General features: G+C 45.2%; 2 protein-coding genes across 2 annotated transcripts in view; both read right to left on the bottom strand.

Moving 5' to 3' along the window:
* The window catches only part of LOC147726745 (low-density lipoprotein receptor class A domain-containing protein 1-like), a 221,717-nt gene that overhangs the window by 28,787 nt on the left and 168,346 nt on the right, over positions 1-24,584 (bottom strand). The window contains exons 3-4 of the mRNA XM_086962983.1: positions 19,080-19,202; positions 14,862-14,999 (exon numbers count right to left, since the gene is read on the bottom strand). Coding sequence (XP_086819109.1) covers positions 14,862-14,999; positions 19,080-19,202 — 261 coding nt within the window. The remainder of the gene's footprint in view (positions 1-14,861; positions 15,000-19,079; positions 19,203-24,584) is intronic.
* The window catches only part of LOC147726746 (uncharacterized), a 56,671-nt gene continuing 51,317 nt past the window's right edge, over positions 19,231-24,584 (bottom strand). The window contains exon 5 of the mRNA XM_086962738.1: positions 19,231-19,290. Within this exon, the coding sequence (XP_086818864.1) occupies positions 19,231-19,290 (60 nt within the window). The remainder of the gene's footprint in view (positions 19,291-24,584) is intronic.

Genomic DNA, 24,584 nt, shown 5'->3' with positions numbered 1-24,584 from the left:
GTTCCCAGCTATTTGTGGATGGAATGCAAAGAGGTTGTGAACTGGCCCACACAGGAACCCACCCACTAGAACAACCCAAAATGGTCCATCTCCTGGTGTTATGATTATGCCCTGGGAGGTAATTCACCACTTAAAACTGAAGGTCCTCCAGAAAGAGGTGAATTAGTCCAAAATATGTGGACAGTCTAAGAACCAAAGGAGTCAGTGCATACCTATTATGAGAGTCTAACACAGATTTACAGACAGACCAGTGGAATACAGGATCCAGCCACAAAGGCCTTAGTGGTTTCATTTTGGTGTTGGTCTTTGAATTGCACCCGAGCTAAGTTCTCAAAGACAGCAGAATGTAATGTCTTGGCAGACAAAGTCTGTGGATGAGTTCCTGAAGATTGCAAAATATTGCACTGCTACTCAAGAAGGTAAACAGAGAAAGATCCTAGATTTCAGCAATATCCTTTAATAACTGTTGACAGTTTCAGACAGTTTTTAGAAGTCTCTGAATGTCCTACTGTACTTGGCCTCAACCAATCACAATGATGGTGCCTGTTGGGGATGGAGGATTTCGAGCTTGGTGCAATTCTAGAGGTCGACCAGAATGGATTTTATTGAGAAGTTGACGTGAATGGCCACCCAGTATAATTTCTGATCAATACAGGTGCTACCCACTCCACAGTTTATCCAATAGAGGTTCCAAACCTACACCTCTTGGGAAGAGAAATCAAAGTTGTAGGTATCTCGATCAGCCAGATAATGAATCAATCTTCAGCAAGCGCTACTGTAAGAAGTGGACCTATTGAAAACACTAATGTATTCATAATTTGTGACATAAGTCCTATTAATTTACTTGGAAGGGATCTTTTGTGCAAATTGAATTGCAGTATGTTCTGTGCAGCAGATGGAGTGGCAGTTCAGACTCATGAAGTGGATGTTGATTTTAAAATAAAATCGCAAGAGTCAGAAGTCCATCTATTCCCTGTTTAGATTAAAGAAGTCCTACCACCTGAAGTAAAATGAACAATGAGTGGCCATTTGGGTTTGTACATGCCATGACATTGGACTAATAAAAGTTAGAGAGGCAGTGAAAAAAATCTGAAATCAAATACTGTTCATCCTCAAACTCCCCAATATAATCTCATTCCAGAAGCAGTGGCCAGAATGACACCTGTCATGGTGAATATGCTAGTACAGGGCATTCTAAAGGAAGTGAGACCCTGCCATTCACCTATCCTGGGACTTCAAGAAGCAAATAAAGAATGGAGAATAGTGCAGGAACCTCAGACAAGTTAAACAAAATTGTGATCCCATTTGGTTCTGTGGTACCGAATCCTGTTGTGATCCTTATCCATATTCCATCAGATGTGGAATAGTTCACAGCTATTAACTTGTTCCAAGCATTCTTTTTGATTCCCCTACATGAGGACAGTCTCTTTTACATTTTAGAGTAAAATCTGGGTTCAGTGTATAGCTCCTCAGCGTTATACTGAAAGCCCATCAACATTTAATCAGATATTAAAGAAACATCTGAAGATCTCAGAGTTGCCCTGTAATCCAATGCTATTTAACTCCTTGCATGCTGATGACGAGCTCAGCTCGTCATGCAGCACGTGGCCGTGTGCTGGTGACGAGCTGAGCTCGTCATGGCATCCGCGGAACGCCCAAGCGGGAACAATTACCCAGCTGTGCTGGGCGTTCCATTGAGCGGGCGTGGCCATGACAAGCTCAGCTAGTCATCAGCACATGGCCACCATGCTGCGGGGGAATTAGCCCAACGGTGATGGGGTTAATTATATAGTGGACCTATTGGTGGCATCTAAACAAAAGATAGCTGCAAATTAGACACACCTACTGTTAAATCACCTAGCAGAGAATGGGCACAAGTTGTCTCCAAGTAAACTCCAGTACTGTCAGAAAGAAGTCACATATTTAGGAAAGGGCCTAGAGAAGGGAGTTAGACATGTATCCAAAGAACACATCTCTGTGATCATAAGAATGAAACCACCCACTGTACAAAGACAAGTCAGGTTGTTTGTGGGAATGGTTGGCTACTGTCACCAGTAGATTCCAATATTTTCCCTAGTGGCAAAGCCTCTACAAAGGCTCACTCATAACGGTGTGAGTGTTCTGGTACCCTATGTAGATGATTTCATCAATGCCTTCCTAGAGCTCAGAATCAATCTCTGCCGTGTACCAGTCCTGGTAATGCTTGATTGTGAGAAATTGGGTTGTTGGTTGACTGGAGCATGAGCCCTGAACAAGCAACAGCCACAATAAGTCACATAATTGACGGGTGCTTAATCCTGGTAGCTTGGCACAAAAAGCAGTCAGGCTTAACTTAGAGGCAATGTGTCAAATATTTATGCAGCACACAAACAGCAACAAAGTGAAACCACAGCAAAAGTAAAATCCCAAACCAGTTTAGTAAAAGTACATTTTTATAAAGTATTTGACACCAAATGACAAAAATCCAATTAGTAGAACAGGAGGTCTGAATTTTTTAAGATTTTAGTGAAAACTAGATCCTAAAAGATCAAAGCACCAACTGCAGATGTCTATTCGTGCAAGACCGGATCAAGGCCAAAAAATATGGCTGGATACAAGAAGTGTATTGGGCATGGACACCTGGTCGACGCTTACCTTTGGACTTAGAAGAATTTCTGAGAAAAATGTTTTGAGAAGGTAAAGTTCAGCGGGGCAAGGCTGCAGGAGGTGTCTGAGGAGGGAACATCATCATTGGATAGCATTGGGTCGAATTGATTAAGATTTCTACGTTCAGACTTGGTCACTGAAATGGAAGTCGAAAATCTCCATTGGGACGAGACAGAGGGCTGTAACTGAAGACAGTTCCACGAAGCCGGATACCACTTTGGCGAAGGACTGCTGAAAAGGATTTGTTGTTGAGGAGAAGAGCGTAGCGGGCGAAGCCATGTAGTTCATCCAACTGAAGATGCACCTCAGGCGGATAGGCAACCAGGTTGGTCCCCGTCTCCTCCTCACTCTGAGAGCAGCTTTTGGCCAAAATTTGTCCAAGTCCTCAGTTTTGGGATTTGGTCATGTGGCACCTTTGGCACCCCAACCTAGGGACCATGACTGGTGGAACACCTCTTGGGGATTTAGAGCTCGCTCAGGATGGGTCCAGGTGTGGGTCAAGATGGTGGGAACCTTTTGTATCCCTGTAACTCTGAACAGGGGGCCAGTAAACCTGCTCTTGAAGCCCCTATGGTAGTCCTGGGTTCTACCAGGACCCAGTAGTCCTGGCTTCATGTGACCATGCAGCGCTCAACAGGAAAGCTGTCATATGAAGGTTCAAGGCAGCCCTCAGACAGCAAAGCAGTCCTTCCAGATGCAGCAGCTGTCTTGCAGAGTGCACAGCAGGGCACACCAGCAGGCAGTCCTCTGAGAGTCCTTCCTCGAGTCCAGTAGTGAACCAAATAGTTGGTGTCTGAGGCCCTATTTTGATACCCTGGTGACCTCCTCCTGGAAGGTGGGAGAAGCTTCTAGACAGTGGTTTGATCTGCATGGAATTTCCTGACTCCCTTACCCTGGCTCTAAGCTGGCTGCATTGACAATGTGGAGGTGTTAGGCCCTGTGTGTGAAAGCAGAGCACTCTCTATTCCTTTGCAAGTGGGGCTGTGCTTAGCTCCTCATCCTGCCATCAGATGGTGCATTGAGGCTCACCTATTCCCTCTATTGTATGACTGCCTGAGAGGAATCCACAACGTCTAACTGTCAGTTACATCCAGTCAAGTGAGCCAAGACAGGTGCAGGCACAAAGGGCTAAGGGCAGCAAGATGATCTAAAAGTGGCATTTTCAAAATTGTAATGAAAAGTCTGACTTTACCATTAAGGAGGATTCATCATTACAATTTCAGAGATACCAAACACGACATAGCTAGCTACTCCCAATTGGAAATGAAAGCTTACTAAAGGTAATAAGGGAATCTCCAATGTTATCTTATGAGAGGGGTAGGCCTCACAGTAGTCAAAAACGATTTTAGGAGTTTTCCACTACCACGACATGTAATACTTAAAAGTACATGCCAAGCCTTTTAATTACAATGCACCCTGCCCTATGGGCTTCCTAGGGCCTACCTTAGGGTTGACCTATATGTAATATAATGGGAACTTAAGGCTTGGCAAAGGGTTTTTAATGCCAAGGTGACGTGGAAGTTTAAAACTGCATTCAGGCGGCAGTGACTGGGGCATGTTTTAAGGTGCTATATAAGTGAGTGGCACAATAAGTTCTTCAGGCCAAATGGTAGCAATTAATTTGAAGGCCCTGGGTATATGGTATACTACTCTAGAAGGTACTTATAAGTAAATTAAATATGCCAATCATGTGTAAACCATGCTTAGGGGAGTGAGCACAAGTACTTTAACACTGTTTAGCTGTGGTAAAGTGCACAGAGCCGTGTTAAACCGGGCTGTTGAACTCCTGTTTGGACCATGTTTTGCTGGCTTAGGATTTTGAACCATGTGTGACACTGCCATTCAGTGCCACAGTGCTGTGCTCGTCATATACATGATTGGCTGGTTCAAGTTAGCTGTAAGTCCCTTGTCAAGGGGTAAGACATATACCAGGGCATGTATCTTGAATGATCCTCCATGGGCCTGCAGCACTGGCTGTGCATCCACGAAGGTAGCTCATCGATAGGGCCACAGGTTTACCCTGGTGGGGGCCTGTGTGCATGGGTTACTGTTCCTTGACTTGGCATTTAAAAGGCTGCGTGCCAAGGTTCTGCATGTGTCTTGCTATATCAGAGTTCTCCCGGGTGACAAGTTATGGTGTTGGGAAGAGGTTGGACATGTGTGTATATGCCTTATCTTCAAAGTTTATGAATGGCACCAGGTGGTGTGTTTGTACATTGGGGTCTTCTTCTTGCATTGGATCAGCATGAGAGGATGTAGAAAAGGCTATTGAGCAATATTTCCTATGGGTGGAATAGTAGAAGTACAATGTTCAGGATTGATGAGTATGTAATAAAGAATCCCCTCCTGGTAGTGCCAGAGGGTTCAACATTACGGTGATAACAAATGTCACTTTGGGAAAGTGGAAACAGGAGAACTAGGACAAGTGGTCATTTCAATGCTCGTGGGTCTGGGTGCTTGTTGGCCGGTCTCCTAATTCACAACTGGGTGCTAGGCAGACAGCCACATTTGTGCATTCCTGATAGAAGACCATAAACTAGAGTCTCAAGGGAAACTGCAGACCTCTGACTCTAAGGGGCCTTTCTGGGATGGTTTAGTGCAGGTGGAATTGCCACCTGCATTCCAAGGGGAAGGGTCTTGGCCCAACTGAAGATTGTGATCAAATCTCCCAGGGGTAGGATGGCAGACAGTAAAATGTTTAGAGAGGGCCTGTTCATTTCAAAGACGGCCTTTTGAAGTGATTGTATCTTCACATGCTATTGCGGGTATGACTACTGGGGCTCTAGCATCCAAAAGTATAGACTCTTTTGGGTTTGGTACCATACTACGCTGGTTCAATGCTGGGACATCGACACAAGGAATCATTAGGGCAGGAGGGACTGCAACTGGAGTATCTGCAGATCTTGTGGTGGCCTGAAGCTTGTCATGCTCTAGGAAGGGGACTATCACTTGGTGGATTTTACCTGGATGTTGCAGGCCTGTAGCTAAGTGCCAACTGTTGTGGCCTGGGTTCCTGAAGTACTCTCCAAAGGCTGGTGAGCTGGCCTTCAGTCCACGGGATCCCAGAGACAGAAAGGATCTCACAGTCTCAGATCTCAAGGACGGCACGGGGTGTGGTGGAGGCAGATGGAAATGCTTGCGGTTGGGATGCTGTGGAGAGGAGTGTGCGGTTAAAGATCAGCAGCAACCTGAGGTGCCAGGATGTGAGGAGTTCAAGGAATGTGGGGGAAGCTTGTAGAGTCTGAGGGACCAGTGCTTGCAACCAGGGGACATGTGCGAGCTTGTGTTCCAGAGTGTGTGCTGCCTTAGGGGTGTTGGGGGAACCTGAGTCAGTAACTGAGACTGTCTTTGGCCTCCAGATCGGGAGGATGGAAGTGCTCGACATGGCAGCCACTGCCCAAGGTCGTTGGCTCCCTCTCCCTGGAGCCACGCCACAAGATGCTTTGTTGTGGAGAACACTGTGACAAGGCTCAAGCGGTTTTGTGTGCTTGTGGGCACCTACAGCTGACTGTCGGGGGCTACGGCAGGTTACGCCTCTGCTTGAGGTGAAAACTTTATACAGACTTGCCAGCTTCCTGGGTCACAACCTTTTTTCTATGGGGGCACAGTGATTCCGCACTCGTGCAGGTTCTGTCGCACCTGGCGGTATAATTTGGATGGACAAAACAAATTAACTGCTTCTTTCCGAGTTATTTGCTTCCTACTGTCTAGAAAATGGGGTGCCAGCCTGGGCAATGTCTGTTGTTGGCTGGTGGGGTTGAAGGACTGAGGGTCTGAGGAACGAGACGTAGTCAAAGACCTGTGACAGTTTTACCTTTCTGCTAATGGGAAAGTCTGACAATTGCATATACCTGCTAAGTGTATATACAATGTGTGTTTTGATTTGATTTCAATAGAGAAGTGTGATGATTGCGTATAACTTCTGAGTGTATTTACAATGTGTATGTACAATTTGATTTCAGTGTGTCAGTGTAATACAAAGACAAGTGTTTTATACTTATGGTGTGGAGTCTTTTTGTGGCGTACGCACTGTGTTGTGAGGGTGATGTTGTGCCAATACTTTACACTAGAGCCCTGAGGATAAGCCTAACTGCTCAGTGTCAAGCTACCAGAGGGTGAGCAGAGGTTATCGGACCATTATATCATACTCATCCTATTTGGAACAGTGGATTCTGACTGGTTTGATGCATCCCATCCAACTCGAAAACATCAGGCCTAACAAGTCCTTAGACCCAAAAAACATATTCAGAAAAAAGTGGAGGCGAAAAAAGCAAAAAGTAAGGGGTGACCCCGCTTAGAGGGCCAGGCCCAACACTGATTATAAGAAGTATTTTTTTATTCTTTTACTATGAACTTGATGGGTGTGCATTATCTGTGTTGACACAAACCCATAGAGAAGTGAAATGGCCAGTGGCTTAATTTTCAGACACACTAGATCAGTGGCACTTCCCGGTTACCTCAAATCAATTGATGCTGTTTGTGCACCCATCCAGCAGAGAAAGGGAATCGTAATGGGTTACAGACTAGTTGTTATGGTTCCTTTATTCAGTTGAGATTCTGCTGAATCTTACTCAAACTCAGCAGGTGCCCACTGCCTTCTAACGAGGTATAAGCATATAATCCTGGTGGGTGAAAACATTTGCATCTGTAGATGCAATGTTTTTAACCCTGACACACTTTTGCCAATTTCAGATCCCACTGATGAGTTAGATGATTTTGATGATGACTATGTAGATGTTACATAATTATGTACCAAGCCAAGGCCAGACATACTGGATGTGCCCCTTGCAATTTCTTTATTTGTAGATGGCTCTTGTTTGAGAGACCCTTGTGGAACTTTGAGAGCTGCATACACAGTTTGTACCACATTTGGTATTGTGGAAGTATCCTACAAGTGATGTAATATTGGTGGAAGTAGCTGAAATGATTGCACTAACAAGAGCATAATCTCTGGCCGATGATTAAAGTGTAACCATTCACACTGACAGCCAGTATGGGTTTGGTGTGGTCAATGCCTTTAAACAGTTGTGGACACAAAGAAATTGTGTGACATCCTCTGGTTCCACCGTGAGGAATAGGATTCCCATTCTCATGCTAATGGAAGCACTGCAGTTACCTAGAGAAAGTGCTGCATATGAGAAAAATAACAACATGGTCACATCAGGAAATCGCAACACTCAATAAATAGCCAAATACTGTGCCTTGGAGTGCATCTGATTCAAGCTAAATGAATCATGTAAAACTGACCATGTCAGTGTGACCAATATGTTATTTGCCCCAGTGCATACTCTGAATGAGCTCAGAGGAGTACAACATGAAGTAAGCAACCAACAATGAGAAGAAAAAGTAGGCTAGAGCAAAATGTGGGAAAGATTAGAGTGACACCAGGGTTTCGAATAATGGGAGGCCAGTGCTACCTGATTCCCTGTGGCCTGTTATGGTGCAACACAATCATACCATATGCATGTTGGGAGGGACGGAATGATGTGCACCTTTCAAAAGTACTGGTTTAACACTTCTTTCATGTCTGTGGCTCACAGTTTGTGTCAGTGATGCGTTACTTGCCAGTAGGTAAATGCCAGTAAAAAGAAAGTTGAGACCACGAGTCACAGGAAAATCTGATGGTTCTTTTTGTCGCCTCCTGCTTGACTTTGTTAAAATGACTGTCTGTAATGGGCTGAGATACATATTAGTTTAAGTCTGCCTTTTCTCGGGGAGGAGCCAAGCTGGCGAACAAGATGGCCGCTTAGGCTCCCGGCTCTGTAGACTTCCTTATCCTGCCACAAGATCCTGCTATTTATCCAGCGCCTATGTAACGCCCCCCGCATAGATGAGTCGAAACGACGTCTGATCGTGTGATCCCGAGTGATCCACCAGCTTCGAGGACGGAGAAACGTCGCCTTTAAGGTTGAGGCCTATATCAGCTTTGGAGCCGGGGACTCGAGTAAGGTAGCAGCTGGCCACTAGTTGAACAACATCGGCCGTGGGAGTCCGGGAGGGACCGGTCAACCGGTATGGAAGTGGAGTTTTGCCCAATTCTAGCGGTGAACATCCATACTGATTAGCGGCAAAAGTGGAGCAATATAATAACACGGCGGCTGCAATTGAAGTACCATAAATGACGGAGCCCGGAGTGTGAATGGCTCGGACATCATCTGAAACTCGGCTCGATGGATTCGGGCGTAACCTGGAAGGCTACCCTGAAGTATCCCAGCAAATCGATGGGTTAATACGTGGGCCGTAACCATACAACAGAGTGGGGTCTACATCTACAGTCACGGGGCATAGATCGCGAACGAGTTGAGCGAAATGGCGCCCAATACCCACCTATGTACAATTCAGACCCGCTCCTCCAAAGTGACCGGAAAAGACCAAACGGACGAATTGGGTCGATATATCCTGTCTAAGGGGTCTCCGAAAGAGGAAAAGACTGTCAATATCGAGGGAGAAGAATTGGCGCTGGCCAGGGTTGAACCGACGCTTGGAGCTGTCATGCCGGCTATCGGTGGTCTACATTCTTCCCTGGGCTGGAGAGCCCAAGCCCTGGAAAATAAACTGGTCGCTGTTACGTTTTAACTGGGGCTAATGAGAACGGCCTTTGTTCGATCGAATGACAAAATGAGAGCCATGACACCCACAAAGGCCAAACTGATCAATGACGTAAACCCCATGAAACGGGAGGTGCGGGAGTCTCTGGACTGCAAGCTAGCTAATGCCTGAGCACTGGGAGTCCCGGATGAGTCAGTGTGTCCGACATCAGCTCTGACTGTGGAAAAACTGCTCTGTGCTATTCTTCTGACAGCTCATGCCGAGACTCAAATGTGGTTCGACAATGCGGCCCTTTCTTCCTTCCCGGATTCTATACAACTGGACCGGAAACAATGTCAGGGGTTCTTGTCGGTGCGGAGGGAACTCAGAGACAATGGGATTGAATATGCTCAGTTGTTCCCGACTCGCTTCCGTGTGCAACTGGACGAAAACTTTTGGTCCTTTGAATCTCTTGAGATGGCGGCAGCTCGGCTAGGAAGTTTCCTTGCGCCTGGTCGGACGGCCCAAGGTTGAGAATGGTTGACCGTTTGATGACATTTGTTGACTTGGTGGCTGGGCGGGACTCACTTTACAATATTGGTAACGGGAGGCGAAATAGGCGAACAATGATTCCCCTGATTTTAGATCGATTGATAATTTGCTAGTGAATCCGTAAATAAAGTGGAGGCTCAGATCTGGCGGGGGGGAGAGGCCGGGAGCCTGAACGAAGGACCTCCTCCACTTACTATTTTTTGTTATTGTAGATTACATGGGGCAACAGGCACACTGCTATTTAGGGTCTAGTGTAAGCTACATGCAGGGGTACAGGGTGGGGGGTGGGGAGTTGCGCACGTTGCATTGTTTAATTTTATTTTTTGTTTTCCTTTTTTGGCTTCTTTCATGCGTAAATATCCGTGATTCATTCTGATTATGTTCCAATATGAAGGGGCAATATAAGCTTTACTATCCTGCTTTGTTTATTTCATGTGTAGATGTCTGAAGTTTATCCTGCTTATGGTTTTAGTATCAAGGGGGCAATAAAAGCTTCGTTATCCTGACTTAATGGGTGGGCGGGACCTGAGAGCAGCACGCTTAAGGTATATCGTGAATTTTATTTGTTTTGTATTGTCAACTGACTATGGGCGTTGTGGTCTCAGCGTCCTGCCTGTTGTCCTGCATATATCCTGATCTTTTCATTGTTTGATTTAATGTTTGTAATTGACTGTATTGCACCTGATACGCCTTTATTATTCTTGTTTTTATATTAACAAAAAGATTTTTTTTTTTTAAAGTCTGCCTTTTCTCCCTTTGGGTCGAGGTATACCAGACTACAAGGAGTGCCAGTTTCACTATAGCCAAACTATTGTTGAGGGAATTGGCCCCTTGGTTTGGCATGCCATTTTCAATAGAATAAGACTGAGCTGCCACTGCAAGAATTGTGTCATAGGATTACTTTGCTTTGGGGATTCAGCAGAAATGCCACTGTAGTTACAGACAAGAAGCCTCGGGAGTTGTGGAGCAGGGCAATTATTACGTTTAAACCCAGAATTGCAAAACATTGCACCTATACCTCACTCAAATGGCCTGAAGCACTCCCATATGTCTCAATGAGTCTTAGGTGCACACCAAAACAACAAAAGAACAGGACTCTCCCCTATCACGTGCTGATGGTGGGGGCCAAGAGAACCCTATCTCTTCCAGCAGCTGCACTTGTAAACATCACAGATTACATTGTTCATTAGTATTGAAGATGACTGGCTGATGTAGTGTGTTCAGGTTGACTTGGTAACACCTGCAGCAGGACAGGAAGAGACTTCAGTCCTGGAGATTGGATCCATATGAAGAAACATGCTCATAAGAACTATCTGGAGCTGCATTGGAAGAGCCAATACCAGATTATTCTTGTGGCCAACACTGCTGTGAAATGTACCAGATTGCCACAACTGATTCACACATTGCACACGAAGAGGGTGAGACAAGCTGATGAAGAAGGGGTGACAACAGCCATTAATTTACAGAGCCAGACTCCAGCCTGATGTGGGTGTCCTGAAGGAGAAGAAGCACAAGTTGTGATTTTTCAAGATGAGTGTAAGCAGATTCAGCCTCATCAAGCCCTAGTGTCAACCGGTCAAGATCAAGGTGGGGATACTGACGAATCTCATATCCAGAGAAAGGATCAAGACTACGGTTCCATATCGCCCAAACTCCAGGCAAAGATTGTATTGCTTTGAAGGACAAGGATGTTTAATATGAAAACAATCCTCAACCTGAGGCAGATAAAATGAGGACACCAGAATGATTGGAAACAGATCTGAAGATGAAGGTGAACACTGTGATTGAGTCATAAGTACTTCAAGTGCAAGAGTGTATCATAAAGTATAGTGGCCACGAGATGCCAAATGAAGAAAGAGAATATTGAAAAGGGTGAAAAAAGAAAAGACAATTGAAGAAAAAGAAACAAAACAGGTAGAGCAATGTGGCAGATAAGATGAACAACCAAAAGACCACAGAGACTAAAAGGGCCTAACAGAAAGTATGCAGGTCCTGAATAGTCATATCCAGTTCATGTGCAGAAAATTGAGAAATTAGATGTAGGAACCATCGACTTGGCAGATTGTAAATTCATCATTGAAGTGCCTCCATGACCATGAACTGATTAAAGCTGAGACGAGCATTCCTGGATAGTTTCCTGATGAAATATTGAACTGAGATTCAAACAAAAATCTTGTAGTTAAAGCCTGTTTGCTTTGCACCTTAGGTAACCAGTCGAAGATGTCCTCCCAATCAATTTAGATAGGAGGAAATGTAGTCATTGTATACTGTTCCTTTCCACCATGCGAAACCTGGTGGTAAGGAACAGTAAAGCTATTCTAATGCTCCCCCCACTATGGCGAGGGGAACATTACTTTATTTCTTTTCAAAAACAAAATCCAGTTTGGGGAGGTATTTTTTAAAATAAAAAAGGAATAGTATTTGCTGTAGGGCTGCATCCCTGCAGCAAACAGTAATAGACATTGAGGGGAACCGCTGTGACGTCAGCTACTGCCAATGCCTTTATTTACTCCTTCCTAATGGCGGACCCACGGACCGTCCGCCTATATCCCTAAGCTGCATCTCCACAGCTCCCTGCCCCAAATTCATTATAATTATTAATGTATTATAAACATTTTGCAGATGCCAACTTAATATGAAAATAATAGTTGGAGAATTCCCAACCACTATAACATTATGTTACCTGCTAGGCTGCGAGTTAGGACGTACGGCACCTGCCTGCTGCAGTCAGCATGGAGCATATATCCGGGTGGCCCATTTGGAAATAATAACATTTAAATGCACACTTTATTATTTTTAGTAACAGCACAGGCGCACAGCACCACACATGATCTGTCACCACAAACACGAGCCTGTAATCAGAATCTATCTTTATTCTCTCTCTGCCCCTCATTGTGGCTCACAGCCTCAGGCAGAAGTTAAATGCAGTAAAACCCTGACAATGGTGACGTTGGTTGGTGGGTCTGCCAGACCACGAGTGAATAGGCTATATAGCTATGCCCCTGAAGCTGCTGATTGGATAAGCCACCCAAAGTAAATAATTTAGGGTAAATCATTTAGTGTGTGTGTTTGTTCCCACGAGCACACATCATAGATACAGGCCCGCTGCATTGTCCTAGGAAGGAAAAGAAGATGGGAGGCTACAACACAAGCAGAGAGCATTTTCGTGGGTGTGTGGTTGCCTAAATAGATTTTTATTTTAGTGCTGTGCTAATATGATTTAGAAAAAGGGGGTGGTGATGGACAGAGCATCTGAATTAAGCAGAATACTCGTACCCAGTCAACAGATCAGGGCTTGATCCATCACCGTTTTTTCGCTCACTGCACCATCCCAGCTCAGAACCTGGCTACATGCAAATTAGTCTGTCCCTGGCCCAGTTCATCATGGGAACAGGGCAGACCAAACTACCAAGCCAATTCTTTTACTGGAAAGGAAACAAGCTTCCGGGGACCGGTTTCTGGCATTACAGCCGTCTTCGGCCCGGCTTGCTTGAATCCTGATGGTGCAGTGAGCAAGGGACTCATGTCTGAGCATACCCTACCACGCTTATGGTGGACAAAACGATTCAGAAAAAGGGGGTGGTGATGGACAGAGCATCTGAATTAAGCAGAATACTCGTACCCAGTCAACAGATCAGGGCTTGATCCATCACCGTTTTTTTAGCTTACTGCACCATCCCAGCTCAGAACCTGGCTACATGCAAATTAGTCTGTCCCTGGCCCAGTGCATCATGGGAACAGGGCAGACCAAACTACCAAGCCAATTTTTTTACTGGAAAGGAAACAAGCTTCTGGGGACCGGTTTCTGGCATTACAGACGTCTGCGGCCCGGCTTGCTTGAATCCTGATGGTGCAGTGAGCAAGGGACTCATGTCTGAGCATACCCTACCACGCTTATGGTGGACAAAACGATTCAGAAAAAGGGGGGGTGATGGACAGAGCATCTGAATTAAGCAGAATACTCGTACCCAGTCAACAGATCAGGGCTTGATCCATCACCGTTTTTTAGCTCACTGCACCATCCCAGCTCAGAACCTGGCTACATGCAAATTAGTCTGTCCCTGGCCCAGTGCATCATGGGAACAGGGCAGACCAAACTACCAAGCCAATTCTTTTACTGGAAAGGAAACAAGCTTCCGGGGACCGGTTTCTGGCATTACAGCCGTCTTCGGCCCGGCTTGCTTGAATCCTGATGGTGCAGTGAGCAAGGGACTCATGTCTGAGCATACCCTACCACGCTTATGGTGGACAAAACGATTCAGAAAAAGGGGGTTCAGATACTTCAGATACTCTGTCCATCACCACCCCCTTTTCTGAATCGTGCTAATATGATGAACCATGCATGTGTCACAGCTGGAGACTCTCCCCCCTCCCTCCCTGATATCCAGTCTGATGTCATCACACACGGCTTGGCCTGGACACGGAGGCCTGTAACAGACTTGCTGGCCTGTCCTGATGTTGGGATCAGTGCACACCTGAGCTGCCTCAAACTGAGTATTGTGCGACTATTTTTCTTATGTTTAAAGTCTCTGCTTGTTTGGATACTTTTGGCCAATCATTCTCCAAGACAGCATTTAATCAGTCCGCCCCCGCTGCTCCCTCCCTTCTCCTTTGGTAGGTAAATACATTGCCATTGACAATGCCAATAGCACTAACTTAAAAATAATGTGAGACCTATTGCATTTCCAATGCTTGTTCTATTTTCTCTTGGTCTCTCTCTCTCTCTTTTTGCCTGCTGTGCATGCTGCCATAAACCCTGGAGAAGAAGAGACAGAGGCAGCAAGTGTTGTCCTTCAAAAACCGCATCCGGCCTCTAATGGCTCCAGACCCACCATGGAAATGCCAAATGGAACAAAGGGCCAGTAAGGCCCTGATGAGTTTATCACAGAAATAGTTTTCTGCTGGAAGTTGTGCAGGTCTTAAGCAAATAGGAAAGTTTGTGTGATTGGCCCATTAGGTACATAAGCCTTGTGTCCAACCAGTGTCAGCTGCAGGGATAGCTAGGACAAAAGCTTTTCAAACTGGTGTGTGAACTTGGCAAGTACCATATATTGTTACACAAAATATTCCTCATCAACGTCTGACGGATACTTTTTGTAAAATAACCTGCCAGTATTGTTACCAAAAAGCCTCACCACAATATTCATTGGATTCATCTTCACCACTACTGCAGTCTAGTTTTCGGTTGCAAACAGAAGCAGCGGTGAGGCAGGTAGTTCTATCATTGCACAAAAATCCACTTCTGTTTGATGCTGTTTTACACTGGCGATTAACTGAAAAAAATAAGACAGAAGACACTCTTCAAAAATCCGTATTTCAACGACCAACATTTCCAGGTCGCAAGGCGGCTTAACTACAGATGAAGTTGAGGTGCTGGTCTCTACCTTAAGAAGTAAAGCACTAGGCTAAGGGTGGTATCTCATCAGCATGCATGCAGCAGCTTCAGTGGTGGCCATCATTGATGTCATTGTTGTCTTAAAGTCTTGGATCCTGGCTAATAAATTTAAGGAAAAGGTGTGATATCTAGCAGCGGATTAGATGCCCTGTAAAGGCAGGTGTAAGGCCCCTCAATACAAGAGGATTTTTGTGAGTGTGAAAAGAGCAGGTGTGCCATCCCACATTTCAGATATATCTGCGTTGGAATGGTGAGTGCTCTGTGGAGGCGTCTCCTGTCGACACCAGTGGTGACCGTGGTGCAAGGAGCCAGATAGCCAGAAGGTACCCCTTTACAACAAATGGAAGGGCCAGGTATCTGCAGATTGTGTGCCAGAATGTCAATATGCTTGAGGAGTGATTGTGATTCTGAAGGTGACTGCCTGAAACTGCTTGAGTATGGAGTTTGTAGAGACAGCTTGATGTATTGATGTGACTGCATCTCACTGCAAAATGTGTTCACTTAGGGAGCTCTTATCTGACCACATGTCCAAAGAAGGTCCCCATGCACTTGGAAGAGTGAAAAGGACAGCTCTCAACTTCCATAGGGTCATCCAACAGTGAGTGTCTGTTCTACCACCTCAAAGAACTGAGCTGGGGCTGTGTCCTCTTGACTACACTGAGAAGAATATTTTCTGGTATAGGATAGTTAGTGGTCAGCCTGCCTGAGAGTCAGATGTGGTGAACCTGTGGGTGAATAGGGTGCCCTAGGTAGCCCCGATGTGTGTACTGTTTGGGAGCGCTTTCCAAAGTAAATCGTTGACGACTAACCTAGCACTCTGAAGTCCTTTACCAATGATTCCATCTCCCCATGTTTGAGCTAGCTCTCAAAAAGGATGAGGGAAGTAAAACCTTTTAGCTACTCTCATATCCAGGTTTTCTGTCCCACAAGCTAGTGGCAAGATCAATAGAGCACTTAGCGTAGGCTGGATGGCCAACACTTTGGATCAATGGGCGTCAACAACTTTGGCCTAGTTACGCTTTGTAATGTTTCTTAAGTTGATCCATTTCTAGTTTCCCAGAGACAGGCCACAAAGACAGAGATAGGGGCATACAGGCACATGCATCAAAAGAAAAACCGGTCGCAAACGGGCAGATTCTCATAATCTGCCCCTGTGCAACCGGTATTTTTGCGTTTGGGATGCATCATCCCAAATGCAAAAATCACAATTTAAGTAATCTCTAAATTGCAATTACTTAAATTGCGATTGCATTTAAGGAATCGCAAATTAATATTTCTTAAATGCAATGCATTTAATCCGTTGTCTGCTGCCGTCGGCCATTGGCCGACGGCAGCACTACCTCACTGGTGCTGCCGTCGGCCAATGGCCGACGCGACCGCGCCCGTTTTTTAAAACGGCCGCACTGCCGCAAAAAAGTGGAAGCAGCCAACGGGTTAAGTAAAAAAATTGCGATTTCGCTAATAGGAGTAGCAAATTACCATAAATTAGTACTTGATGGTAATTTGCAAAAACTTTGAAAAATGCACTAAAGTGCATTTTTCAAAGTTCCATTTTACACACACACATGCCCTTTGGGCATGTGTGTGTGCAAGATGTTCTCATATGCAGATTTCAGGGATGCAACAGGGTGTCCTTTTGACACCCTTGCACCCTTGAAATTGCATGCGCAATTTGCGAGTACCTATTGGGTACACGCAAATTGCGAATGCAATTCCCATTCATTCCTATGGGCCTCTAGGCCCATAGGAATAAATGGGAAGACATTCCTTAATTGCGACTCGCACTTTGCGAGTTACAATTAAGGAATGGTTAGAAATCGCTATTTTTTTAGCGATTTCTACATGCATAGGCTTTTGCGATTCCTTAAAAATTGCAATTAAGGAATCGCAAAAGTCTACCTTGATGCATGTATCTGTTAATCTCTAGATGAACTTTAAGTATGTTTGTTTAAGAGTAACTGTATAATACGTGGTTTTCTTGTAATCGTGTGTGAAGAGGTTTATAAAGCATCGATAGTTAAGAACACATTAGTTTAAATATATGTGATAATAGCAGAGAACAAATTAGTTTGAGTATATTTGTATGTTATCATATTGCAGCTTTTCAAAACAAAGTAAACTAAGCGAAAACACTTTAGTTGATTCGGTAAAATAATGCCCCCTACATAGCGATCACCTATTTACCGATCGGTAACGGCCGAAAATACCGATTTTCGGCCGTTACCGACCGACCTACATCTGGCCCTATGTCTTTTGCACAAGGTGAGCACTTCCTTCTATGTCAATGTGGACAGTATATCTAGTTCTGAATTTTCATGTGATCATCTGACGCATTCTGGGAGTTGTGGTCTTGTTTTCCTTCCATTAACCGAATTAGACCAACACACCAGGGGCTGTATTATAGATAAGGCGTACTGTTCCTGTTTGCGCTACGGCACACTGTGCCAGGGCATGAACACTTTTACACAGATAATGCACTACCACCAGGGCAGGCACAAACTTGTGGCTCCTCTAAGGACACTGCATTAGTGAAAGATGGAGCGGCTGTATCAAGCAGCCATTCCATCTTTTACAGTGCCGGCGGCACCGTGCATGCACTTTGAAGGGGGGGACAGAGACCCCTGCAGGAGGGGGCAGTAAGTGACTGCACCCACATGGGACTTCCTCCCTACCTTTCTCCCCTTTCAAGGGCACCCAAAGAGGTTCACTGACTGTACAACACCTCTTTGTGGTACACAGTCAGGTGGTGCACACTCTGCACCCCCATCCTTAAAAGGGCACAGGCACAGAGGCAGTGTTTCTCTCATTAACATGGGGCCACGCCCCGGTTAAGATAGTGCTGGCGCCGTTTGTCTTCCATCACTAAATGTGTTAGTGAAAGGGCCACACAAGTGTTTGCGGCACCTCTTGTAATACAACAGTTGCCCAGGTGCACAGGCATGTAATACCTCTAGGACACTCTATGTAATATGGCCCCAGGAATTAATTATTTATAAGTAAAAGGTTCTGGACTGGAGACAGTGAGTAATGACCTGGGGCGAGGTGGTCACCCTCGGTTTGCAGTAATAAGAGCTGTACTAATGCAGGGTTTCTCTTTGGGGAATGGTATCATTGTATGAAAATGATTGTGTAGCTGCTTCAGTGGAAATCTGTTCTGGCTCTTTTTTTTACTTCTTGCTTTATTTTCACTTTTACATATACACATGACAGACACCATTTATCAGTTGATGTTCTCACTTGCCAAGACGTTTGTAAAATCTCAGGACACTGACAGAAATGTTTGTGTCCCCTATGATTTTACTTAGATTGTTGGTGACCTGTACGTGTACTGTGACGATTGATATTCAATTGCATATGTTACATTGGAAAATCAATAAATCATTTTTTCTCTAAAAAAGAACCAGCCACAAGTGATAGCTTTTTTCTATGCAAAAGTAGGGTGATAAAATGCATGCGTTGGTGACATGGCGATACTCAATTATGTATTCGTAAACTTCTCCAAAAGCCTTTGATACTTTCTGCTGCTGTCTCCTATGAGTTGCTAAAACTAGACTGCCCAGTATGACCTTACTGAAAAGAGGGCAACAATGCGGAAAGCTGGAGTATGACTATACTAGTTTGTGAAAGGAACATTTGCATAGTTTTTTATCATAGTTTTTTAAGTGGTGAGAGGAAATGGAGTAGAGAAGCTGCATGGAGAGATGCATTTATGATTCGGAAAGGTCCAAAACAAGTGAAATATGGACAAACTCCGATGAGTCAAGGATTCTCCTTTTGATGGAGGGCAGCTGGGTCAGGTTTGAGCATAATTGAAGCTATGACTGCAGTCTGCTGTATCAGAGGCCTGTGTTCTTGTTAGCGCGTCATATGTTCGATAGCTGTATCCTACAATCACAGGTGTCCGAGACACCCCCAAACGCCTGCAGCAGTCTCGCATGCCTACAGCAGTCTCGCATACCTGCTTGTTTTGCCGGCACCCCAAAGATGATCCCGACGGTGACGACAGCGGCCACAGCCAGCAGAACCAGCAGAGCTATGGCGGTGATCAGGAAGCCTCTCCGGCACGTGCACCCTCCGCCATCTATCAGGAAACAGAGCATTGACAGTCCTTAACTCCCATTCAGCTTGCATTCAGTGTACACATTGCATAAGTTGTTTATGTGCCCATTCTAAAAATGAAGAGCGTTACATAAACTGCCACTTACTTAGAATCTGTTTACACAAAGAGTACAATAGCAAAGAGTTGTGAGTCAATTGCTTTTTAAGAGTGAAGCAATGACATGAAAACCTATTCTGGGAAGCCACACTATTAAAAGCTGCCCGCTCACATTTACCCTAGATATAATAAAGACACTGCCCTGCCTCTTTGTTTGTTTAATGGATTACAGTAACATCCGAGCTTAACAGACTCAGAAGTTTAACCTTTTCAATTACATTATATAGTTTAAAGAAACGTTGAAACTTGGCAGACTACCAATTAACCAAACCGTTAATTTTATTACAACCATTTTCTTCCAACAAAATGCAAAGTATTTCATTTTAAAATGCTACCTAAGAATTCGTTTATGTTGCTAAAAAGGGGTAGAATTACGCATTTTATACATCACGCAAGGCTAGGCCAATGATACGAAATGTGCTGTTTTTTTGGACTTGTTAAAGCTATTTGTGTTTATTTCAGTGAAACATTATTATTGCTAAAGGTAGACGTGCGTGGTGTAATATTTTCTCGTTCATGCTGCACACTTTTGATACCATCCTCCATAGGACTTTGTTAAGGGTCATAGTCATATTAAGTCATATTAAGCCTGCAGAAGGTCCTCAGTGGTGGCAGTGGACAATTGTGAGGTCCAGTAGTGTCGGTCTACTAACGTCATAGAATGGAGGTTCTGTCCAGTGGCGTGAGCCTACTGATGTCAAAGAATGGGGCTTCTGGCCATTGATTTCAACCTACTGAGGCCATAGAGTGGAGGTTCTATACAGTCGTACCAGCACTCATGACGTCATAGAGTGGAGGTTCTATCCAGTGGTGTCAGCTACTGATGTCATAGATTGGAGATTCTGTCCAGTCGTGCCAGCACTCATGACGTCATAGAGTAGAGGTTTTGTCCTGTGATGTCAGCCTATTGATGTCACGGAGTAGGGATTCTGTCCATTGGTGTCAGCTTACTGATATCACAGGGATATTTTAAGGATTTTGGGGGCCTTGGGCCAAAAGTATTTTGGGAGCTCTGTTCGGAACAGCTTTGAATTTATGATCAAGTTTCCGCTCTTTCATGCTGTTTTTGGCCAGGTCACTGACAGTGCACAGGCACACTTGTCCAAATTCTAATTGTGTTTACGTCTAATATTCACGAATAGTGATCTGTTTTCAATATTATAAGACAGTAGGAGCGCTCTAATATTCATGCAAATCATCTCTATGACACCTCGTATGTGAGGTCCTATTTTGATCTAAAAGGCCTTTATTAAAATCGATGTTGTATGAATCATAAACAATTTTCTCCTCAGACTTTTGAGTTGTACTTTAGGAAAGGCAGACCTTAAGTGCTTTTTGCAACCAATTGTGGTCTGTTTTAGATACATACTTGATAGGACTAACCCTGGGTGAGTTTGCATAGTAGCGCTACGCGTAGCTATGTGAAGGGCACTACGCGAGCTACGCGTAGCAAAGTGCATAGTGCGGTAGGGAAATGCTGTTCGCAATGATTGCACAATGCCGGATGCTTGTCCGCACTGTGCAATCATTGCAAACGGCATCTTGCACAGTGCAAGCGATTGTTTTCTGCCGCTCAAGTAGATTTGTACTCGAGCTGCAGTTTTCTCAACGCAGACTGGTAGTTTCTCATCATGAGCTGCCACGAGCATACGCGACCACTAGCAATGAGAAACCTGACCTCCCCGCGTTGAAAATCTCACCGGGAGGTTTATTTTCCACGCTCGCGATCGGCAACTTGAGTTTGCTGATCGCAAACGAGGAAAACGTCTCACCGGGGTGTCATTTTGCTCGCTCGTGGTCGCCAACTTGACGTTGAAGACCGCGAGCAAGCTAAAAATGCCCGCTAAGCCTTTTTGCACTGTGCTACGTGCAATTCGCGTAGCGCGTAGTTGTGCAAACTACGGAAAATACGCGAGAGTACCGTAGTTTTCTGGCCAGGCCTAGATAGGACCCTCATGATTTTATCTCCCACAATACAATGTCCACATTCAGTATCCCTCTGCAGCCGAAAACAAAAGTATAATCCTGTTAGTCTAAGTTCGTACCCAGTTTAAACCTTGGAACCCTTACAGGAAAATGTCTGTACAGCTGTCAACTATTGGCCACCTGAAACATTGAGCGGCAGCTGAATTAATAGCATCATTAATGTGCTACAGAAACAATGGCCCTTTTACAATATAACAAAGAAAAAATATCCATGCAGTATACAGTGTTCCGAGTTGTACTGTGCAACGGAATAATGCTCTTATGATGTCTGTGTAATGAAACCCCATCAAAATCCCAGAAGCAGAATACTGCACCATGTAATTTGACCGTTCTATATAGTACTGTATAATCGAGTACTCATCCAAGTTGTCTACAAACTTTTTATGACATTGTAGACTCTAGAATTTTTGGGTTGCCCAGTATATCTCTACAATGTATTTTATAATATGGTTTCATTATGAGAGAGCTACACTAACAGGGTGCTTCTCATTTTTCGACTTTACTTCAATGGATTCTGTGTTAAGCAGAACTTGAAACGGTTAGGGTTTCTGTATGTGTAGCGCAAAGGCCAAGTGGATCACAGGTATCCCAGAGGTCTTCATACGCCTCTGGGGAGATGGAAACTTGGAGAAAGACATGGCGTCTCAGAAAGAGGCGACTGGAGAACCTTTCTCAGTGAGAGAACAGACTTAAGGAACTCAAAGATTTACAAGTGGCTTCGCCCAATTTAGAGCCTGGGAACTGTGGGCAGACAGAGAGGCAGTCCACTGCAGCCATCTCTCAATGCAAGAGCGAGGCATGCCAGTAGAGACAGCAGAGCACAGCCATGACAGAGAATTGTCCAAGCTTGGATACCCACAGAGTGAAAATAAGCCTTTTTTTGGAAGTGGTCTCTTGTTTATTGCTCTTTAACATAAAGTGGAATGACAGACAGGACAACGGGTGATATCATTAACTCTGAGCAGCCAAAGAAGCCTATTTGAAACCAGGTGGGGGACTTGCAATCATCTTCAAAAACATGATTGAATGTGCCACCTCCATGGACTCAGACACTAACTTCATGGAACAGCCCCACAAACGGAAAACAACGCCACCCTTATGGGAACCCTCGCCTACTGTTCCCCACAGCCCTAAGTGAAATTCTGCAACCGCATCTCAGACTTCATGGCTCCCCTCTCCATCAGATCAAGCAACTTCATCCTCCTTGGTAACCTCAATTTCCACCTGGAAGACACCACAGACCCTTACTCCACGCCCCTCCTTGAGAGCCTCAGCAACGTAGGACTCATCCAGCTCATCCAAGGACCAACCCACATTTCAAGCCACTCCCTCAACCCTATCTTTTCCTCCAACAACAGGATCACCACACCCACACGATCCAGCTCACATCTTCTGACCACTACATCCTACATTCAAGATACCTACTCACCAAGCCACCCACCAGAAAAGCCCAAAGCACCATAAAAACACTGGGGAAAAATATCCTTAGAAAAGTGGACCAAGACACTACAGGAACACTTCCCCAACCACACCCGGAACCTCGAAGCCAACCCCAAGCTCCTTAATAAATAGCTCACCAACTGAGCCAACCGCCCCTCTTCCACTAGAAACAAGACCTACAAAAACAACAAACAACCCAGCTGGCACATGAACTACCTCAGGAAGTCCAAGCGCCACTGCAAACAACTTGAGAGAAAATTGAAACTCGACAAAAACACCACATACAATGCTGCCCTCAGCCTCTACCACTAACAACTACGAGATGCAAAGAAAAAGGCCCTAACTTTCAAACTCAAAGCCTGCTCCAACAACGGCAAAGAACTCTTTACAATCGTAAAGTAGTTCTCCAATCCCACAGCTGCCAACAACATCATCCCATCTCAAGCACTCTGCAACGACCTCTCAAACGTCTTCGAACAGAAGATTGCTATGATCTACAACACATTCGGCCACTGCATACCAATATGAACTCCCTCAACAGGCCAGAAGCCGCCTTCATCACCAAATAACAGCTAAGCAACTGGAAGCCCCTCTCAAAAGAAGAAATCACAGCTATGATGAATACCATCCATTCTGGAGCCCCCTCAGACCCATGCCTTCATTTCAAATACAACCTTGGAAGACCCATCATCTTCCCGCGCTCACCGCTTTCATCTTGTCAGAAACACATAAGCTGGATTGTGGAGTACCACAGGGTTCTTTGTTGAGCCCCACACTCTTCAGCATATATGTTTATCCCCTCTCTGATATCATCTATTCCACGTGTACTCATAGTACAGCCCGTGGGCTGCCAGCGACCCAGCAGGGCTTTATTGGCGGCCCACGGACCTTGCTTGCCGTTTCCAGTGAGTAAACACAGAAGATGGCTGAAGGAGCATACTTAGTGAATATGTATTCAATACGTATTCACTACATATGCTCCTGCAGCCATCTTCTCTGTTTGCTGCTTACCTCTGAATGTGCTCGCCTCTGTGACGTCACAGACGGCACTGGCAGGAAACACAGGCCCTTTAAAAGTCAGCTATAATCGCTTTCACAGCGGACTTTACAGGGCCTTTTGGGAATCTTCCTGTGTCAGTGTTGCCGATGACATTCTCTCCTCTCCGCCCACAGTCTCTCGTCGCCCCAGACCCTCTTCTCTGCCTGAAGATGCCCTCTCCTCTCCACCACATCCTCCTCTCGCCCCAGAGCCTCTTCTCTGCCTGAGGACGCCCTCTCCACCGCAGCCTTTTCTCACCGGAGCCTCTTCTAGGGATCCAGCAGCCTCATCTCGGGACGCAACAGCCTCATCTACGGACGAAGCAGCCTCATCTCGGGCTACAACATCCTCATCTCGAGATGCAGCTTGCACTTCAACTTGGCCCTCAGCCCCTTCTTCGCCGCATGGATTTGGCCAGCAGCAGCTCCATCATTACATCTCTCTCCATCTCCATGACCAAGCTTGATTTCCAACGCCCTGCAGCAGCAACTCCACCGTAGGTTGATCTTCGCACCCCAAGAGGTAAGCACAGGATCCTATTTAAGGATACAATGTAAGGGTCTCTCATCTGTTTCTTCATTTGTCTCTTCCTTACTCTCCCCATGTGTGACTCTTTCACTCTGTGTTTTTTCTCTGGCTCGAGATTCTCATCATCTCTCTTCCTCTTTCTCACCGCCTGTCTCACAATGTCCCCCACCCCCTCTCTCTGGGTGTCTGCCATGTTTATCTCTCTTCATCTTTTTTATTAACTGTACAATAACTGCTTGGCACAAATTATAGCC

This window comes from Lissotriton vulgaris, chromosome 3_1, assembly GCF_964263255.1.
Source record: "Lissotriton vulgaris chromosome 3_1, aLisVul1.2, whole genome shotgun sequence".
Taxonomy (NCBI): Eukaryota; Metazoa; Chordata; class Amphibia; order Caudata; family Salamandridae; genus Lissotriton; species Lissotriton vulgaris.
This window is presented reverse-complemented; position numbering and strand designations above follow the sequence as displayed.